Source organism: Oryza sativa, chromosome 4 (assembly GCF_034140825.1).
Source record: "Oryza sativa Japonica Group chromosome 4, ASM3414082v1".
In the NCBI taxonomy this organism is placed as follows: domain Eukaryota; kingdom Viridiplantae; phylum Streptophyta; class Magnoliopsida; order Poales; family Poaceae; genus Oryza; species Oryza sativa.
This window is the reverse complement of record NC_089038.1, coordinates 3,666,979-3,689,255: the sequence shown is the minus strand read 5'-3', so window position 1 is coordinate 3,689,255 and position 22,277 is coordinate 3,666,979. Positions and strand designations below refer to the sequence as shown.

The 22,277-nt window shown below is 43.5% G+C and overlaps 2 protein-coding genes across 4 annotated transcripts; both read left to right on the top strand.

Annotated features, from left to right (window-relative positions):
• Window positions 1-8,663: 8,663 nt before the first annotated feature.
• LOC107275633 (uncharacterized) lies at window positions 8,664-15,298 on the top strand. The gene is made up of 2 exons (XM_015779739.3): window positions 8,664-10,680; window positions 15,042-15,298. The coding sequence occupies exons 1-2, from the start codon at window positions 8,664-8,666 to the stop codon at window positions 15,296-15,298; spliced, it is 2,274 nt and encodes a 757-aa protein (XP_015635225.2).
• A 477-nt stretch (window positions 15,299-15,775) lies between these two features.
• Window positions 15,776-22,003, top strand: LOC4335026 (plant cysteine oxidase 4). 3 transcript variants are annotated; one of them, XM_066309958.1, is made up of 9 exons: window positions 15,776-15,911; window positions 16,477-16,628; window positions 17,336-17,495; window positions 18,394-18,484; window positions 18,565-18,627; window positions 20,197-20,360; window positions 20,504-20,651; window positions 21,173-21,385; window positions 21,479-22,003. In XM_066309958.1, exons 3-9 carry the CDS (start codon window positions 17,439-17,441, stop codon window positions 21,601-21,603), a joined length of 861 nt encoding a protein of 286 aa, XP_066166055.1. In that variant the 5' UTR covers window positions 15,776-15,911; window positions 16,477-16,628; window positions 17,336-17,438; the 3' UTR covers window positions 21,604-22,003. The 3 variants fall into 3 exon arrangements, with proteins under 3 accessions (XP_066166055.1, XP_015633582.1, XP_066166056.1); XM_015778096.3 differs by lacking the exon at window positions 17,336-17,495 and having other exon boundaries at window positions 15,777-15,911; window positions 18,394-18,627; XM_066309959.1 differs by lacking the exons at window positions 15,776-15,911; window positions 16,477-16,628 and having other exon boundaries at window positions 17,450-17,495; window positions 18,394-18,627.
• The last annotated feature ends 274 nt before the right edge of the window (window positions 22,004-22,277 follow it).

The following is a 22,277-nucleotide window of genomic DNA, read 5'->3' as shown; positions in this document are numbered from 1 at the left end:
GACGAAGTGGAGATGGTCGTCGAAGAGGGAATAGAGCTTTCGACCTCCCAAGACAGTGGAGTGCTGCCACCGGGGGCGATGCAGGCAGTCTAGCCTTTGGCCCCGACCGCGCCCCAACCGTACCAGTACCGTCCAAGGCAACGGCTTCGACTTCTCAAGCCACGGTTCAAACGGCAACGATGGCGAAGGCCCCTTCGACAACCGCCGTCACCCAGTTTCAAGCAGCGGCTTTGAACCAAGCCACGGCCTCAACTCAACAAGCGGCGACCCTGACGCAAGAAGGCATCGACCTCGAAAGCCAAGATGGGGGCGATGCGACAGAATATGAACAAGCTACAAGACATGCTTCGTCAAATGCAAGAGCAGCATCAAGCCTACGAAGCGGCGAAGCAAGTCAAGCCAGCCCCATCGGCCCCCCACCCGGTTTCGACAGCGATGGTCACCACCCAAGCTTTCGGCCAAGCTGTTCAACCCCTTGCTGCACAGGCTTCGGCTGTCTCTGGACAAGTATATCAAGCTCCGGTGTACGTTGCCAAAGCCGCTTCGACCGTTACAGCGCGACCGGCCCCTCACACCTTCACGGCGCTAGTTTGGCTGGCGACGGCACAAATACAGCCAGCGAAACACATCCAAGCACAACACGCCGCCATGGAAGCAACTTCGACCCTACAAGCCCAGTTCCATGCTTTCCTCCAACAGCTCAATCTACCCCCCCCCCCCACAACATTTCAAAATCAACCCCTTCGGCAAATGCCGTTGGGAGCTCAAGTCAAGGTGCCCCGGTCTGGCAGCTGTCAAGTCAGTTCGGTGTAACACACCAAGCGAATCAATCAAGCCAAGGTGCTCCGAACTGGCAACTGGCAAGTCAGTTCGGCACGGCGCACAAGGCGAACCAAGTCAAGGGACAATGGCCTAGCAACAAGTACCAAAACTTCAAACAGAACACCATGAGCCAAGCACCAACAACTGATGTTTAAGGGATGATCACCGGTTTCGGCTCCATACAGCAAGTGAACTAGTCAAATCAGTGCGGCATGACTTGGACACAAGCACCATGACCCAGGCAGTTTCGGCCAACATGCAGGGAGCACTGTTCGGAACCGGACCTCAGCTGAACACAATGGCCCAGCCAAACATGCAGGCAATGGCTTCGCCATTCACCGTCCCGTACCCAAGCTTGAACTCACCTTTTGAGGGCGCAATGATGAGAGGCGGGGGCAAAAAGAGGCTACCGCTAAGCTGGGGGCTAAAGAATCATCCCATCCCACCCCAATTCAAGTACCCACCCGTTGCAAGATACTTGGGAGAATCAGACCCAAGCAAGTTCTTGTCAATCTATGAGTCCGCAATCGAAGCAGCCCATGGCGATGACAATACCAAGAAGAAGGTAATACATCTTGCGCTTGACGGGATCGCCCGCTCTTGGTATTTCAATTTGCCATCTAATAGCATATACTCATGGGAGCAACCTCGTGATGTCTTTGTTCTTAACTTCCGTGGCACTTAAGTGGAGCCAAAAATGCAGCAAGACCTCTTTGGCATTTGCCAGAAGCCGGGCAAAACAGCAAGGGAGCATATTCGATGCTTTTCGCAAGCGCGCTGTCAGGTGCAAGACATCACGGAGGCGTCCATCATCAACGCTGCTTCGGCAGTGCTCCTTCCAAGCGAGCTCACAAGAAGAATAGCAAGGAAAGAGCCCCAGACCATCGAGCGCTTGTATTGCATCATCGACGGCTACGCGCGTGGCGAAGAGGACACAAACAAAGGCTGGAGATACAAGCCGACTATGACAACGCTGTTGCCGCCCTTGCAGCTGTGTAAGCGGCAATGCAAGCAGCCGAAGTCATGCCGCCGGCGAACCAAGTGCCAATCCCAAGACCCGGCCAAACTCCCATGACATGGAAGAAGTTCAGGGCCGAACACAGAAAGGCTATGATGGCAGTCGAAGAGGTGCAGACCCTCCGCAAGGAGTTCGACACACACCAGGCCACCAACCACTAGCAGCCTTTTTGCAAGAAGGCCAAGAAAAATCTCTACTGCGCTTTCCACGGGCGCTCTTCGCACTCCACCGAGCAATGTCGAAACATTCGGGAACAAGGCAAAGAACAGGCGCCAAGACCGCAGCAAGTGAAGACCGAAGAGGCACCCCGTGAATCCGTTCAAGACAGAATGCCTCAGGCCGAATAGCGGCAGGACATCCCATGAAGAGTTATCCAAGTGATCACAAGAGCGGATCCACCTTTGCAGCCATTGAAGCGGCATAGAAAAATGCAGCTCCGGGCAGTGCACAACATCACTTCGGTGGGCGAAGGTGCCCCAAGATACCTGACCCAGCAAATCTCTTTTGGGCCGGAAGACGCCGAGGGGGTCCTGTTCCTACACCAAGACCCGCTGATCATCTCGATGGAGATAGCTGGATTTGAAGTTCGGCGAATCCTGGTGGATGGTGGCAGTTCGGCTGATATCATCTAAGTCGAGGCATACACCAGGATGGGACTCCCGACCTTAGCTCTCTGTCAGGTTCCCGCTTCACTTCGCGGCTTTGGGGGCGAAGCAGTGCAAGTCCTAGGCCAAGTTCAGCTAGCTGTGGCTTTTGGCATATGTCCCAACATGCGTGAGGAGATGATTCTCTTCGAAGTCGTCGATATTCCATACAACTACAACGCCATCTTTGGGCGCGCCACGTTGAACAAGTTTGAAGCTATCGCCCACCACAACTACCTCAAGCTCAAGATGCCTGGTCCGACCGGAGTAATCGTAGTCAAGGGCCGGGGCTGTAGTCTTCGGCCATGGCAGGGGGCAAAATAGTGGTGATAAGCAGAGAAGTACATAATGTATAAGCCAAAGAAGGTGAACAAGCAAGAGTCATGCCGAAGTCATCTCCGCATGGCAAGGTGATCAAGGTCCAAGTTGATGAGGATGAACAAACCAAGGTGGTTTCCCTAGGTGGCGATCTAAGTGAAGAAGAAACGAACAACATGTTGGCTGTGCTCAAGAAAAACATCGACATCTTCGCCTAGGGACTAGACGAGGTTGGGGGTGTTTCGCCCGACCTCATCATGCATCATCTAGCAATAAAGCCAGACGCCAAGCCGAAAAAGCAGAAGCTACGTAAAATGTCGATAGATCGCCAAGAGGCGACAAAGGCGAAAGTCCGAAAGCCACTCAAGGCTAGCATGATATGGGAGATCGACCACCCAGAGTGATTGGAGAACCTGGTGTTCGTCAAGAAGTCCAATGGCAAATGGCGGATATGTGTTGATTTCACGGATCTGAACAAGGCTTGTCCGAAGGATGATTTCCCACTCCCTAGGATTGGCCAGTTGGTTGATTCGACCGTGGGCTGTGAACTTATGAGTTTTTCAGATGCCTACTCCGGGTATCATCAAATTCTTATGAACCCGGGAGACATACCGAAGACAGCTTTCATCAAACCATTCGGCACCTTCCACCACATCAGGATGCCTTTCGGACTAGGAAATGTTGGGGCTACTTTCGCCAGGCTGATATGCAAAGTACTCTGTTCACAGCTGGGGTGGAATGTTGAAGCATATGTCGATGACATCGTCGTGAAAAAACGCAAGGCTTTCGACCATGCGTCTGACCTCCAAGAAACGTTCGACAACCTGCGCTCGGCGGGCATGAAGCTAAATCATGACAAGTGTGTCTTTGGTGTTCGCGCGAATAAGTTGCTAGGGTTTTTGGTCTCCGATAGAGGGATTGAAGCCAACCCGGAAAAAATTGATGCCATCCAGCAAATGATGCCACCAAAGAGCGTACGCGAAGTACAAAAGCTCATGGGGCGAATTGTGGCACTCGGTAGATTTTTATCAAGAGCAGCCGAAAGAGGTTTGCCATTTTTTAAGACCCTTCGAGGGGCTGGCAAGTTCAATTGGACACCAGAGTGCCAGACAGCCTTCGATGAGCCCAAGCAGTGTCTGCAAAGCCCGTTGGCATTGGTCAGTCCCGCAGCGGGTAGCGAATTGCTACTTTATCTCGCAGCTTCGCCGATTGCTGTCAGCGCGGCTCTAGTACAGGAAACTGAAGTGGGCACCAAACCAGTGTATTCTATGTCCAAAGCACAGCAAGGGTAAAGACCAGATACGTGGAAATGGAAAAACTGGCATATGCCCTGGTGACGGCTTCTAGAAAGCTAAAACACTATTTCCAAGCCCAGAAGATCACAGTGCCTTCGCAATACCCCATAGGCGAAGTACTGAGGGGCAAACAAATCACAGGGCGATTGAGCAAGTGGGCAGCCAAATTGTCTCCTTTCGACCTACACTTTGTTGCTCACACGACCATCAAATCTCAAGTCCTAGCTGACATCTTAGCCGAATGGACGCCAGCGTTCGCCCCCAAGCCTGAGCCGACAAAGTGTTGGTATTTCTTAGTGACACTTAAGAAAAAGCATTTATACTCTCATTCATAATTATCTAAGCTAAGTGGAAAGGATATAGAAAGACCATATTCCTATACTTCTAGTATACATACATATTATACATACAACCTAGATATATCATTACTTAGCTAATACCCTCTTTCCGATGCCCTCCTGGTGTTTCAAGAAGCCACCCCTGATTGTCGAGTTTCTTACGACAATCTGTCATGACCATCCAATGGGGGCTAAATATGGAGGAGTACCCTCCCCAGGAAATTAACTTAGGACTATATACACGCGCAGAGGAATACCCGTACTGAGCTGTCACCATCAGCGGCCCACCTCGCTTCCGCAGCATATAACCCCAAATAATGATATCCAGTAATCTAAACACCACGCTTAAATTACCAAATACTACTCTAATATCATCATCATGACATAGAGTCATCCTAAATACGATCATCGTACCCACACCATTGTATCTCTCAGATAAGCTAGCATCATAATAAATATAACTCGAATATATAGTAAAGTTGGTATTTATATACTCGGAAAGTAATACAATACCAGAGTAGTATAAAGAAGAATATTCTAATAAAAGTACAAGTCTTACAAAAGAATGAAAAGCTACTAGAGCCATACCTGAATTCTTCCGAAGACTCCGAGGACTGAAGATTCTATTCTATTTCTATTCCACTATACTCTAGAAACTATACTAAACTTGAGAGATGAAATGAACTTCTTGCTTGAGGTGTGTCTTGAAATGGAGAATGAGAGGGCTTTAAATAGGCAGGTAATGACGGTTATGGCAGTTGGAAAGGTCGGTAATACCCTCCAACCGCCATAGGGAGTCCATCTAAGCCGTCCAACCAAAACCTGGATCGAATGGCGCCACGGCTGGTTCGGCCGAACCCTGGGCTGGCCCAACCGACCCACAATCTTGTTCGTTCTTCTCCGTAGACTTGTGAATTTTGGCCCAATTGGTCGTGTCATTTCTGAGTTCTTGGCCCACTTATCCATAAGTCCGATTCCTGACATCGTCCGATTGATTGATCGTCTATTTTGATGTCGATTCTCATTCTCTACAAGAGGTTAGTACTCCTATTGCTAGTTGAATATTTATTATTAAACACAAATATGCATTGCAAGCATAACTGGTTCTCCTTTATTTTGGTAGTATTGGCGGTCGAATCGCTAACGACCATCACCAGTCATGTGATTCGGTGCTGGATTCGAAAATTTCTTATTTCTAACCCTAACACGAAGGCCTCGACATCTTCTTGTTCGTAGGTATTTAGGCAGCATACTCCCCGTTGAGACGACAATTGCTTTTCATGGTATACTCAATTTACTTTTTAGTTAAAATGCTTTTTGTTCTACTTCGTCATTTATATTTTCATGCTAGTGTTTGAAGTAGTAGTTTTGGTAATAATGGTATATGTCAATTTATGGGAACTTTGTTTAAATCGTTGGCAATTGGATGTCTTTTTCAAAATCTTTTATTTATTCTTGATTTTTCTTGGGGAGAATTGGAGGTTAATTTGAGGGAGAGTTTATGTTTTTTCTGTGAATTCATGTTTATTTTTATGCATTGCTCTTAAATCTGAAAATAAAGAACAATGAGAAAGAAGTGCTTTAATTTATACCTCTAGTATATTCCTGTGCATGATAGCAATATAATTAAGATCTCTTTGTCGCTAAAATAGCTTGTATGTGTTCTAATCTTTTCAAGAGGCTTAAATATTGCTTTTGAGGGAGATGATACATGACAATTAAATTGTTTTACTTGAATTAAGAAAATATGTTGAAGCTAGTGCTTAGTTTGGATGACTAATACTTACATATATGTTTGTTGGATTGTTACTCCTCAAACTGCTCTTCGATTGTTTCAAACGCTACAAGTGCAAATATTTCTTGCATTTACTTTTATGAGAGGAAAATGAACACTGAATCTTTGGAAACATTATTGACGACAAGGACATATTCATGGTAAGGAAAATAATGTGTGTCAAATCCTTGGAAACAGTTTTGACGAGAAGGACGTAGCCGGAATAATTGAGAGGATTATGCTAAATTGAGCGCAAAAGGCTCCAATAAATGTTGAAAGTTCTCTTGGTTATTTTTTGTAATGGACTTAATTTGAGAAAGAGTAATAATGCAATAAGTATATGTGTAGGGATTTTTTTTCAAACTATGTTCTAGTGAATATGTTGCATTATAAATCGTTTAAAGTCATGAATCTTAATTGTTGATTTGATCTTATTAGTAATATTTTTGGTTCACGATTATATTCTAGTACATGTTTGTTAACTAGTTGATGAATTTATCTCTTTTGTCATGCAACACGATCACGAGTTGCTTTAGGTACACTTCAAAGCTCTCAAAAAAAATCAGAAAATAGAAAAAAAATGGTTACTACAAGTGGCAATCATGACATCATGGCATTTATGTTTTATTAGTTATTATTTCTCTTTTGTATTCTTGATGAATTCATTATCAAATGGGAGAAATATACAAAATGCACGCTTCTTGAAAGGGAGAATTGAGTTGTTTCAATTTTAAAAGATTGTTGATTTTGTGTTTTGATTGCAAATATGGGGGAGAAATTACTTCTTTTGAAAAGGGGGAGAGTTTTCTTTTTCACTTTTGAGAAGAGAGAGATTTTTCTTGTTTTCACTTTTGTGATTTGAGCCGTTTATGCTTTTTGATCAGTTTATGTTAATTTTGTTTTCAAAAACACCAATTTACATTTTTTTAAAAATTTTGCCAATGTGTTTATCAAGGTGTTGATTTAATCTATGTGATGACTGATGAATAATTGTCAAAAAGTGAGTGTTTTGCGAAATTCAGTAAATATTGTTTTCTTCTGATAGTGTACAGTGCAGTTGGCATTGGGAGGTTGGTCAGACCGGGTAGGTGATAGGGTGGCCTGACGGGGTTGGAGTCGGTTTTGAGTAGTTTCTAAGGAATTTCTAAATTGCTTTATGTTTATGACTTCTAGATAGTTTCTATTTGTATGTGATATTATTGTGTGCTAATGTGAGTCAAGTTGGTGCGAATTGTACTCGGATATGGAGTTTTTTGTTGTTCATGTGCAGGTGTTGCTTGAGGCTATGAGAGTATAGCCGGTGATGGATAGGGGCTAGGCTTGGGAGAAGTTGAGGTTCAGACTGTCAACTAGATTGGAGTATGGAGTTGTATGGGGATGTTGTTTCCCTAGTTTGGTAGGTTTCCTATGTGATAAGTAGTTCTAGTTTTAATTGGATTCATGGCTAGGGGTAGCCACGTTGTGGGTATAAATAAATGAGGGGTTGAAGCTAGAAGATATCGACTTTTAGGGAGAGAAAAGTTAGGGTCTGCTTTGAGGTTTCAATCAAGTACGAGAGTTGAGAGAGAAGTGTTTTAGATACCCTTTGTAAACACATATTGATGCAATAAAGTGATCTACTTTCAATAGTTTTATCGATACGTATTTTTCTAGATCCCGACAGTTTGAACGGAGGCAAAAGAGCGGTCTGTCCGGAGACAGAGCGGCGGTCTAACCGACAGCATCTAGGCAGTCTGACCGGCGGCTAGGGATTGATTTGTGATTTAATCTGTGTAACTTAGCTTCATTAAGTTTTGAGAGTAACTTTTATTCATCCCCTATTCCCGGTATGCTTGGTTTCTTGCGTTCAAATCTACACCGCAGACTGCAGGGGTGATGGGAGGGAATTGCACTGACGATGTTGCTTCGTTCTGCTATCATATGGCAGATCCGTCAATTCGCATCTAGAAACCCTCCTAATTAATCAGCAACCTAAATCAGATCGACCATCTCACTACAAAACCAGCAGCAAGTAGGCACAAGGTATGGAACTATACTTAATTAACTACTTAATCGCCTGGTCCCAAAATTTAGAATAACCAAGATCTACCTAATGACGAGTTTGGTCAGAAAATTCATACATGTACCGTAACATGCATGACTAGTACGTCACTATCAAAACTTGTTTTGCTATACCTTCTGTTTGAAAGTGGAAATGAAGCTCCTACTCCTTGTTTGCTAGTAGTATACAGTGAACCTACTAGCTCCTTAGCTCCAACAAGTGTACTGCATGTCAGTGCTACCTAGCTTGCTCTCTATTATGCTCGAACTTTGTGACTAGTTCTCACTATTTGTTTCAAAGTATCACAGGTAATTTGCAGCTATCTTCCTTGATTTAACTCACATTGATTAGTTTACTATCGAGTTCGAGATTTGCGGTCTTGCAGGATTACGCGGGAGACTTCAAGCGCAACAATGGCACGAGGGCCCTTGGACCTGTGGAATGCATGGGCATCGCAGATTCTGGTGCTCCACAGCCTCACGCTTCAGGTCGTGCTCCTCGTCTTTGCTGGGATCCGCCGGCGTGAGGCCCCCGCCGTGCTGAAGTTTCTCCTCTGGCTGTCGTACCTGCTGGCTGACTCCACCGCGATATACGCCCTCGGCCACCTCTCCATTGGCAGTGCAGCCCGCGAGCACAAGCTGGTGGCCTTTTGGGCACCATTCCTGTTGCTTCACCTTGGTGGCCCGGACAACATCACCGCCTATGCCCTGCAGGACAATGAGCTCTGGCTGCGTCACCTACAGATTCTCGTCGTTCAGGTCCTCAGAGCTGGGTATGTCCTTTACAAGCATATCATCATCCGCAGCGAGAAGACTGTCCTCCTGCTGGCTACCATTTTGATGTTCATTGTCGGCCTTGTCAAGTACAGTGAGAGGACATGGGCGCTTAGGTGCAGCAACTTCGGTAGCATCCGGAACTCTCTTAAGGAGTTACCTGGTAATCAACTCCGTTGGTACAAAGGGTACCTACAAAGTGAGGATTATCAGAATTCCAGTGATGAATTCCTTTTGCAGCGAGCTCACTCCTTGTTCCACATATGCAAGCGTGGGATAGTAGACTCGGTGATCGATGTTGATGCAGATAAAGATGACACTGGAACTACAAAGATAATCAAGAAGCTCAGGAAAGAGCCCACACTGTGGAAGGTGATGGAGCTTGAGCTGTCCCTGATGTATGACATACTCTACACCAAGGCAGCCGTGATCCACACCTCGATTGGCTACACCATCCGAACCTTGTCGTCGATCGCCATAGCCACCTCCTTCCTGCTATTCCATTTCAGTGGCAGCAAAGACAACCATAGGGGAGTGGACATCATCGTCACTTATGTCTTGTTGGGTGGTGCCCTTGTGATGGAGACAACATCCCTTCTAAGCGCACTAGGTTCGAGCTGGGCGCTTGACTTCCTGTGTGCCATGCGATGGAGTTGGCTTCGGCATGCGGCCCTTTGCACTGGAAGGTGGCATCGACTTCGCAGGATGGTTCTATCTCTTCGCAGGCTTATCACTACCATGACGGCAGGCTACTTGAACAGATCAAGGGGGTGGTCAGGCACCATAGGGCAGCTCAACTTGCTTAGCTTCCGTGCTGCTCAGATCAATGCAACAGATCGCTGCCTTAGGAAGCTAGCCATGATGCTAGGGATCGACGAGTGGTGGGACAGCACATGTTACTCTTGGATTGAGGAAGTCCCAATGGAGGTGAAGGAGGGTGCGGTTGATATGGTCTCCAGGAATGATCTCAACACCATGGGCTTGCTCAGGCATAGGTGGGGAGAGGTGGCACTAGATAAGAAGCATCCTGGGCTGTTAGAAGAACTACAGGGATGGCGACATGGTGTCGACTTCCACGAGAGCATCATTACATGGCACATCGCAACTGACCTCATCCTCGCCGAGAGAGAGAACAAACAGCCTATGGATGTGATGGAAAGAACAGGAGGCAGCGACAGAGCCCAACGTGTACATTCGATCAGGGCACTATCCAACTACATGATGTTTCTCCTTGTCACTCGCCCTGACATGCTTCCTGGCCTTCCTCAGAACTGGTTGTACCAGCGGACTTGTGATAACCTCGATGAAATATTCAAAGAGCATCGTGGGCGCCTCATGTCTTCCAAAGGCAAGGTTAATAATAGGATCTTCACAGTGCTCAGTGCGTTGCTCCGAGGCCATAATAGAATCAGGCCATTTGGACTCAAGCAGACGAATGAATTTGCCAAAATCCTACTGATGGCACTCAAGCATATGTCCGGCAAATTTGACCCTTTGGTTCCTCGCCTCACATTTGCTCATCAGATTTCTCAAATAGTGTTAAATTGGAAGGAAGCTGACCCAGAGGATGTACTCTTTGATTTGTGGACGGATTTTCTTATCTACGCAGCCAACCGATGCAACAGGGAGTCCCATGCTAAGAAGCTCAATTCTGGCGGTGAGTTTATGACTCTCGTGTGGTTGATGGTAGAACACATACATAAAACAAAACCAAAAAAATGAGGCGTAGTCCAGCATATTTATGTATTTATCTATGTATGCAATAATAATTATGCATTTTGAGGAAATTTTCATATATGTCTTCAAAAAATTTAGTTATTGTTTAAAAAAAACACGGTACAAACATGCATGTGCTCAATGCGTGCGTCCCACCCTTATAAAGATACACATACACACCCTATCCCTATAAGCAGTTATGAAATACTAAACCGATACATCTTGAAATTGACAAGGTCACCATTGGTGTCTTGCTACCCCTATGATTGAAAGCGCTATATGTCACAGAAAAAAATAATTAGCCGTAAATAAAAGTAGTTATGTGAAGTGTAATACTTAAACCCGGATGAACGGATAAACCTTGAGCTATATTCAGTTGTTCACCTCGCACACTTCAACCTTGAAGGATTACCACATATGTCAAAATGACGCCAAGAATTTCAAACTGTGTCAACGTTTATCATTTCGAACACATGAACAAAGAACAATGTCCCGATTTCAATATGCGAACAAATTTGAAGGATGTAAAATACTCTCTTTCCACCAAAACTATAGTTTCATCCAGCTTTCTTTTTTTAGATAATGGAAATGGATTACATCTCCGGCTTCTGTCATGAGACACACAGCCATAAGTTTAATAGTAATAAAAAGGTAAGATAAAAGTAAGTCAAAATGAGAAATAAGGTGATGGGACAAATCCCCAACTCCCCTTTATTATTGACTAGCGTTAAACCACATAAAATATTTTAGCTAGCAATTCTTATGGAACTACGCCACCCATAGTGAAATAAGACACCCTTCTTGCATTAATAAACAAACAGTAAATCCTATACATATCACGAGAATGCTCCTTCTCGGTTGCGCGGGGGGAGGGGAAAAAAAATCGGTCGCTCCCCCCTCCCCCCATCACGTGCGCACCAGCAGCCCCTCTGGCCCCCACCACATGTCCCCTTTTCCCACCTATCACTTATCTACACACACAACTCCATTGCAACAAATCACCCACATATTTTGGAAACCCTCTATTAAGGAAATTTGGTTTATTTTTTGTTCCACCAAAAATGTTTCACCTAGTGTACTCACATTGTTTCACTATGTATAGATCTAATGTTGTAGTGAAATGACATATTCCATTGCAAAAAAAACCCACATATTTTGGAAACCTCCTATTAAGGGAATTCGTTTTATTTTTTGTTCCACCGAAAAATGTTTCACCTAATGTACTTATAATGTTTCACTATGTATGGATCAAATGTTGCAGTGAACTGAAACATTCTTTCGCTATTTGCTTAAACATTGTTTTTATATAAGGTGAAACAACACCCGATTTAAACGAGTGAAACATTTTCGACCTACTTAGTGAAACAATTCCGATATACCTGGTGGAACATCGTGCAACATTTAAAAATAATTCAATAATAAGCTAAAAATTTGTTTTTGTCGGAATATATGCATGTGTGGTCTTGTTTTGAAGATTTAATTGCAACGAATTTAATGGTGCAATCGGATCATGATTTGGATAAGTAATTTAAGAGAAAAATCAGTTTAAAATAATTTTGCACGTAAATCAGGCGTTGACGTCAGCGCCCGATTTTTCTCCAAACCGATCGGACGCCCAACCCATAGACTCATCCTACATATCAAATTAAATGCCGAGACCATGTATTTCTGCCAGCAGCTCAATACATCAACACAATAATTAAACAGGAAGGAGTTAGGATGCGTTCGGAACACTCCTTCCCCAACTTCTATTCTCTCGTTATTCACGCACACGCTCCCAACGGTAAGTTATTTGTATATTTTATGTATCAAAGTTGTTTTAAAAATTTCATATTAATCTATTTTTTATTTTTTTTAAGATAATTCTTAATTAATCATACTCTAATGAGTCACCCCATTTTTCGTGAGGGAAGTCTAACTCCCTCTTAAGCTACTCTGCTCGACCCATTGGGTATTAATTAAGAATAATTATTGTTGCTCTCTAATGATAGTATAATATTATAATACTACCAGTGGTATTAAGGGTAAATCAATAGTCATCTAATACAATGATTAGGGGTAACTTTGTCGTTTATGTTTTTTTCCGGCTAGATCAATATGTGATTATCCATTGTGTTGATATCGCTTATATTCCATCAAAAAAGAAAAAAAGGAAATAAATGTTTAGTCACAGCTAAATGACAATTATATCTCTCTGCGCCCTCTTTTACAATAATGCCCCTCCACATTTCTACTACCGCTAACTTGGATGGTAGTATAAATAGATCTAAACCTTTCGATCAAATAAGATCAACGGTTTAGATTGTTTTCTACTACAAATAGAGAGTACTGGAGCATCACTCATATTTTAGAGGTGGAAGTTGGGCAACTTAAACTTTTAAAGGAAGCTAGCGAGGCTAACCAATAGAGGAAAACATATAGAAAATCTAGTCTATTTGTGTCACACGGGTGGGCTGAAAAACTTAGTACTGTATATTGTATATGTCCCACATCAGAATTGTACTCCCTCCGTCCCAAATGAGTTGTCGCTTTAGAATTTCAATTTTGTTCCAAAATACTTGTCACATTAGAGTATTTTTTGTCACATCAATCATTTCCAATTTAAAACTTTCTTCATCCTACCCCAACTACCTTCTTACTCCCATTCATGCACCATTTAATAGGGGTATTATGGTCATTCTATTTAAACTTTAAATTTTGCTAAACAACCTAGCACGACAACAATTTAATAATAAGTTTTAAAAGAAGTTGCATTGTTTTAAGAAACATGTTTGTCTTGTAGATAATTTAAAAGAAGTAGCGTAAATAATTAAGCGTGACTGTTACGTGGCTTTTTATGTGAAACGTTATAATGTATCTTGTAATAGTCATGCATGCTAAAATTTAATGGGATAAATGATGCTATAAGTTAAATTTAAACTTATTTAAGGATATAGTTTAGAATTTTGCCTTGAAAACAGGCATGCGAGTCTTTTTCTCTATTTGTGTTACATAGTACAATTATAAATGATCGATGATAGGGGAGACAATAATGCAATGTATTGAGAAATCAAACTTTGCAAGGTGTTCAATGTAAATAAGTAAGAATTTATGGGTACTTTGGCCAATTCTCACTGATCATCCGAGTGCACTATCTTTCCCGAGACATCAGGAGAAACCTTGTAATTCTGGTTATTTCCAACAATCCTTCGTCCTACGGCTAAGATTCATTCTAGTGTACATTTTAGGACTGAAGTGAGTAAAAGGAAAAAGTTCTCTGTGCGTCCCTGACTATAGGTCAAGTTTAATTCACATCCCTCAACCGAAAAACTGGATATAGAGTAGTGCCCCAGCTTATAAAACCAGTGCAAGTCAACTCCCTTGATAGTATTGATGGTGGTTTCGGCCGACAATGCGACACGTGGCACATTATCCAACGTGACACCTACATGGCACTTATGTGCAATTACGGTTAGTGAAAAAAAGTAATTTGTGGAATGTATTCAACGCGGGCCAGGTCGTGTCCATGATGGCCCATCGATTCTCAGAATCATCGCCGCGGACTGGTCGGCCGATGGTTTGCAGGCGTTCCCACCCAACCCAGGTACCCAACAGGCCGCGACACATCGTCTCTTCCTGGGCCAACCGCCCACGGCCTTTCTTGCGGCTTGCCCCGTCGACGGAATAAGTTCACTTTAAGTCCTTCATCTTAACATCAGAGTTTGGATTATGTCCCTGAACCATATACCAGAAGTCTTACCCACCCCCCCCGGGTAAAACCAGGTTAAATTAGGTTCTCCGATAGTATGGATGACAGATTTTGTTGACATCGAAAGTTGACCCAACCCACTCATGCTAACTAGGCGTTTACATGGTAAAAAAAAAAGTGGGTCCATATGTCATCCTCGTTCTCTTTCTCTCTTTCTTTGTCCTGCTCTCGGCACCTTCAGAGGCTACTTCCGGCTCGACTACTCCCTGCGCCAGTCCCTGCCTCCGCCTAACAGGGCGGGAACACTGTAGGAGTCGGAGCAATGCTTGCGGAGCACACTGCGGCGGCAAGGCTGCTTCAGGCTCTGGACCAACAGCTTGGAGACGACGATGGCTGGCCCAACTTCCTTCCACCAGCTTCCCGGCTTCCTCAGTTGCGCCTTCCCAATAACACGCCACCTCTCGATCTAGCACCACAACGTCGATCTCGCACTCCTCCACCATCATGGTTCGTGCCCTACGAAATGATCTTACAACTGGTAGTCGCTCATCGATGTACTTCGAGCATCGGTGGCCCTATCCCCTACTTTACCGTTGGCCTTGCCCGTTGCCCAGGTCTATTGAGTAGGACCCTTGGCCATGACGAGACTCACCAGGGCCTGCTCGTCCCTGACCTTCTCACCGATCTAGTCATCCACATATCCCCTCTCGGGATCTGGAGGCTACCGTCATCACCGACCCATGTTGGACGCAATCTCTGCTCTGCCGTCCACACCTCCAAGTCACCGCCAACTTCTCTTCGTCACCTGAGCCGACTGTGCGACTCCGGTCCACCGGCCATCCCCATGACAACATCTCTTGTGCTCCACTAGGTCTCCCTCTACTATTCAACATCCGCAAATCGGGAAATCGGTGACACGCTGTGGAGGTGGAACAGCCTCCCGCAAGGGGGCTGCCGCCCCTCTTCGCGTTTCCGCCGCGCCTCTCCATGCCGCCCACTACCCACCGCCTTTAAAAAGATGGGAAGAGAGAGGAAGAAGTAAAAAATGGTCACTAACATGTGGGTCCCACGTGGGTCCCAAGTTGTCTCAATAAACCACTAAGCTAAAACCGAACACAATACTGTGTGGGACCTCGGGTAATCCGGTTTTATAAATTGAGAAACCCGTTATATATTACGGATGGACATAATCCGAACTCAACATCAAGATGAGGGAGAAAAAATGAACTTATCCCCCCCGTCCCAAAAGGCGGCCCAAGTCCAACACAGCAGGCGCCAGGCGGAGCCAGGACGAGAGGCGAAGCGGGGGCCTTCCTCGTTGACTGCCTCGTGTTCCCCGTGCGAGCGGAGCGGCTGCCTACCTAGTACCCCCCCCCCCCCCCCCCCCCCCCTCCTTCTCGCTGCGCCTCCTCCTCGCCGCCGGTTCCGCCCCTCTCTCGCCTCGCCTCGGCCCTCCATCCCCCCGCCTCCTCCGCGGGTCGCAGGTGAGCCACCAACCTGCCATCGTCACCATAATCATCTCCCCGTCCTCGATTTCTCGTTTTTTTTTTTTGGGGGATTAGCTTGTGTGTCAGAATTGGTGGTAGCTGCTTCGATCTGATTGTCGTGTGTGCTCGCGTTCGGGGAGGCCGTGTGATCTGTTAACTCCCTCTGCGCGTATAGATCTGGATCGATTGGGACGGAGAGGGAGGAGGCGGGTGGACAGCTTCCGTTACTTTCACTTTTTTGCTGGTGCAAAGGAGGTTTAGAGCATCACCAACAGTGCCCTTATTTCATCCCCAATTCTGGGTAGACTGTACACATTTTGTTCGTGATACTATTAGTTTCTAACTTTCTATTGGTACGGTGATTAGCTTTGGGACCGTGAAGGATCATGCACATTTTTAGAGTTATATATGTTTGCTTGTATAGAGCTCGCTCGCGTTTGTTTTGTTTTATTTAGTGCTTGTTCGTCTGGTTTCCTAATTTTATTTTTACCCTGTACCATGTGCGTGTTGTTCTTTTGCTTTTGCTTATACTGATTCTGCGTGTCTCCTCAATTTGGATCAGGGTGTCGCGCTTGGACGAAGGGCAGCTTTTCACAGCATGACTTAAAAGTGGAAATGAGTGCACATCCCAAAAACGATTGCTTGATTTGCAGTTCTTGGAGCTGTGCACTACTATTTTGTCCAATTTCACTACATCTGCCTCTTGTTTGAGAGGTATTGCTGCTTCCACTTATGCCTTTGTTATAAGTTACAACCTGTGATGTGAAAAACAGCATATACTTCAACATTTTTTTTAGATAATGGAAATGGATTACATCTCCGGCCTTTGCCAATGGGTACACAACCAAAAGGTCTTAGAAGTAAAAAGGAGAAATAAAATGAAAGAGGTGATGGGACAAATCCCAATTCCTGCCAATGAAAAGATGAATTGAAATACTGTTTCCAAAATCACATATATTCTAGGCTTCTAGCACGAAATTTTATAGGTGCTACGCCATCCAAACTTCAACATATTTGCATATACTTCAACATATATATTTGTGCAATTAAATTCAAGGATTCACTTATACAGATGCTCGTGGAGTCAATCTAAACTATTCTACTTCACCCTTGACCTTCTACTGTCATGTTAAATTTTATGAGTTACCTTTCAATATTCTCTTAGGTGGTTCTGCCAATAGTTTTCTGTATATAATTATTCATATTTACATTTTTTTAAGATAAATGGCTTTCGGCTAGCTTTTACTGAAAGCATACGAGTTTGATACAAAAGAAAGAAAAAACAAAAGCTGGGGTTGCCAGCTTTTAACATATTAAATTGTTGGCATAATCATATTTACATCACAACTAAATTGTTGTGTTGATAATCTTGTCCTCTTGTGTGCGTCCTATCCCCACACCACGACGCCGTGGACCATCAGCGGCTGCTCGCCATGCGGACGAGGCTGACGGAGAGTGAAGAGGAGTGCCCTTGGAGCCTAGAAGGGTAGTATTAGTAGAAGCCTAGGTAGGGTGAGGACTGGAATGAGGAGGAAGAAGAGGAGGCGAGGCAAATTAGGGGTTCTCCAAATCGAGTCATTAGTAAGCCTTTTCTGCCGCTCAAATTTTATTTTATTTTTTTCAATCGCATGATAGTGTACTAGGTGCTGCTGCATGTGAGCCCCACTGTGCTGGCGCAGCCAAGTGCCATGGTACGGGTCAACACAACGCTCTTCTCATCACACGCGGGCCCCTCGGGAGGAGGCTCCCATTCTCTCCTTGTGCTCGGTGCACGCGACGCTACTGAACTTATGAGGGGGGTGCGCCCAATTCACCTGCCCTGGGCGACCGCGGCCTCATCGTTTGTCTGTCCTCGGTCTCATTTCGTGGTGCGTATGTGAGGCGCTGGGTGTGTGGGTGGATCTGGGTCCAGTTTTAGCTGTCTCATTGCTCCGATGCCAGTGGGGTGTTTGATGAAATGCCGATCGCGTCGCGGCGACCCCTGAGCGGGAGTTCTCGTCGGGGATGGGGATGGATTTGCCTGTTTGTGTTTAGTCGGTATGCAGTCGCAGCGAGCGCGGTTTTCCGTGAATCTGCGCGGCCATGAATTTTAGGGCGTGATTGGGTAGTCTGCTAGTTCATAGGTTTAAGAGGACCTTACTGGCTTTACCCTATGCAGACATCCCTTTAAACTGTGAATGCGGACCTTTTTTGAGATGGCTCGAAATTTAGTCATTCCGTTGGATCTTGATGTCTAACTGATTACACATCAATGTGGTATACTCATTATCGTCATCCGAATTTAATACGAGTTCAGCATTTGCTATACTACATTTTTCTAGATATGATGATTTTTCTTCACCGCATATCGATTAAGCGATCTAAATCTTGTAAAATATGTTTTGTTACCCCAAGTTCTCCTATACTTTTCACACAATTCTTTTTGTTTTTAGGGGTCTATTCATGTCTAATGTCATAAGATACTTTGTTGCCTGTGTAGGTGCTAAAATTGACAGCCTGTGCTTTATCGCCACAACTGTGGGGATCCGTTGAGCAATTATCACGTTCCAAATTCACTCAGTCTTTTGAAGGTTTGACAATTCCGATATTCTCAATAGCACATCGAAGTGCAAGATGCCAAAAATAAAGAGCCTGTCTAATGCTTGTAAAGTATCATTTTCTCCGGATGGGCCCATATCCGATGAAGCACTTGAGAGAGTTCGTGCATTGTTAGGTCAGTCAAACTTATATAATTTATAATCTTTGGTAGTAATCTCACCTTTCCAAGCATATTTTTCATCCTGAACTCAATATTGGAATAGTTTATGCACTCTTGCTAAAATGTTTGTTTTGGAAGAAAGATCTCTGTTGCTTGAATGTTTGTTATGGAAGACGACCATCTTGCTATGAATTTAAAGATTTGTCATTTCGTGCTGCAATGGCATGTTTTTTGCTGCTAAAATGGCATGAATTTAAACTTGCTTAAATGGTGATTAGCAAGTTTTGAAATAACTCTATAGGTTCCGGATTTATCGGTGATGGCAAATCTTGTCCTCTTGTGTGCAGTTCGCTTGATCTTTTAAGCATTTTTTTAGTTGCAGAGTGGTTTAGCTGGGCCTGATATTCAGCCAAAATCAAAAAGGTTGAGCACACAATAATATTGTCGTAAAGAATTCTGTTGAAATGTTGGTATCACTGTAGAGCTAGGCTTGTAAGCACTTTTGGCATGTAGCCAAGTACTCTGAAGTTCAACTTCAGAAGAATACACAGCAATGTCCTTGACCCACTATGACTATTGTGGCGGTCCTTCTTGGTTATTCTGTAAACCGAGTTATATTGAATTCTTCAGCTTATTTATAGATTCTTGTGTTCCTTGCAAGTAGTATTCCTACTTTTTATTTTTATTAGTAGAATCTTGTATATAATTTTTGGTTCATGTGGCTCAAATTGGGTTTCATCTCTTGTTTACCTCAACATGCTTGGGACTAAAAGCTCTTGTTGAATCCTTCGCTAGTCATAGGTGCTCACAGCAGTGGTGCCCTTTGTGCTTGCATTATTGATTCTTTGCTGCTGTGCATGCATGATTCTTGATTTACTTCATGTCTTGTACAATTTTGTATTGGTGAACAAGCCATCTGCAACTAGTTTTCTTATTTCTTGTTATGAGCAACATTTTTTCCATCACAATTATGATGGCTGGATGAGTAATTTAAATTGTTGGATGTTGGTGATTTCATAGTTAACTGTAGATCATCCTCTGTCATATCTCTATTTTACTTTTACCATTTTGGGCTGCTATTTTGCACGGTAGATTCTATTGTTTGAAACAAGTCTCCGACTTGCTTTTCCTAGTTACTAGTTCTTTTAAACAATAGCAAATGTTCAAGCATTGCCAAGATATAAACCAGTAACTTTTGAGATGTAGATTTTCTCATAGTCTTAATGGTTATTATTACCAATTAAGAAGTATGTCCAACCATGTAACTAGGACGATTTATCTCTGCCTGTAGTATGAGTTGATTAATTTGATTTATTTAATGCTGATGCCTGACAGTATACCTTACTGCTAGTTCCATGCATTTTATCTCTGCCAGATTGTTAATATCATGATTCAAGAGCAAGATGTTACTGTTTGCTTAGATATCTCATTAATCTGCATATTCTATTAGAGCTTGCAATGTAAGATTTCTCTGAGATAGTTCAATGCAAATGTAGGATAAAAATAAAACTTACTGTTGATCTGATTCAGTGTAATCCAATGCTTCAGCAGACTTAAATTTTTAAGTTTGTTTAATTTTCCCAGATGAGATAAGACCTATAGATGTTGGCCTAGACAATGAAGCACAGATTGCTCGTAATTGGAATAATTCAACGCGTCAACCAAATGGAAGAAGAGGACGTAATGGGGCTAACCAGTTCACATCTCCAATCAAATATTTACACATTCATGAAAGTGAAAGTTTCTCTGTAAGATATCATCATCATTTTTTTAAGATCGTGATGTTTTTTATTTGAACTGTTCTGTAAGTACTTTGAGGCTTTAAAATTAGTAGATAGAACACTCCTGTGTTTCAGCATCTGATGAACACTAAATTTTTCAATATATGTAGATGGGTATATTTTGTATGCCGCCGTCATCAGTTATTCCACTTCACAATCACCCAGGAATGACAGTTCTGAGCAAGCTTCTCTATGGCACACTGCATGCTGAATCTTATGATTGGATTGATGTAACTGATCCAACCGATCAATTACAGGGTGAGCTTTGATGTTTGAATTCATGTTGTTCACTTATTCTGCCACATAACAGTAGTTGTCCATATTTACCATCTATTTGTTTAATCCTTTCAATGGATGACCAATAGTCCAATTACTGGCTACTTCAAATCAGTTGTTTTTGCACAACTCAGTTGAGCTTGTTTCTATGTTGATATGTAAAGGTGTGCAGAGCGCAAATAGATATCATATGTTTCAGTATATCATATCTAGCAAACATGTTTGCAATTAAGCATGAGCCTTTAATCTTGCCATTGAAGTATTAAAACCCCCGTTTTCTATATACACTTTGTTTTTTATCCAAAATTTAGCTTGGTTTCTTAAATACCTCATCTTAATTACCTGTCTGTTTGACTAAACAAAATCTAATTGTTCTTTCAAAGTACTTCCCAAAATGTCATTTTCAGCAACTACTCATTTATGCTCTACTGTCATCTGCTTCTACTTACACGGCACCTTCTATCGGTGACTGATAACATGGTATTTTTATTCATACCCTGCAGAACTTTCAGTGAGACCAGCAAGGCTTGTCAGAGACCGTGAAATGTCTGCTCCAGAGACCACCATTCTTTATCCCAATAGAGGTGGTAACATCCACACTTTCAGAGCGATCACACCTTGTGCTCTCTTTGATGTCCTTTCTCCTCCTTATTCTGCTGAGAAGGGGAGGGACTGTTCATACTTCCGGAAGTCTTCAGTAAGGGAAACACCACCTGGTATGTAGAGATCTTATAACTTGAACTTGTTATTACACCACTGCTGAGCGCTGTTCTAACTCCCGCCCCCCACCCCGTCCGATATTCCTCCAGTTGTTTTGCCTGGTGAAATAAATAGCGCAGAAGTAATTTGGTTGGAGGAATTGGAGGACCATCAACCTCCAGAGGGCTTTGTTGTCGCGAGAGGTTTGTATAAAGGCCCTGTAATAAGGAGATAGTTAGGTTCGAAGCACGTCTGTCCACGAATCACGAACCAGTTGACGATGCAGCTAGGTTCCTAGCTAGTATCTGTGTCATGTGGGTTAGTATAGAGCAATGCATCGTTGAGTCACTCATCTGCAACCTGCGATTTACTCTGTACATGTCAATGCAAAGTGATCTGGTGAAGATTTAACTGCCAGGTTACAAAACAAGAACGAAAAACTTTTATGGTTGACAGCCAGATGTTGTTCTATAACATAGTTGAGTGGCCCCCCCTATCAGCTGGAGGTTGTTACTTTTTTTTGTGTCGACTTGCAGAGCGCCTTGTCATGCTGTATTAGGTAACCTCAACGGCAGAACCTTTTCACCTATTGATGATTTCAGAAATTGAGTTGGTGTGTGATATTTGTCTTATCACATGATGTGACTTTTGTACGCACCGTTTATTACTGGACGTGGTATCAGTTTATGAAAAAAAAAAAGAAAGCATGCCGGGACCTTGAAATTCAAATTATTTCGATGATTTTACCAACTACTACACCTGTCTGGGCCTGCAAACTGAAGTTCAGAATGGTTCAATCAAATTGTAGGCTTGCTAATGGACCATGATTTTCCCAAACTGCCAAAGGCTGGTAACCCAATCTGAATCTCCAAGCCCAAGTCCACCAATAATGTACAGTACTACCTAGTA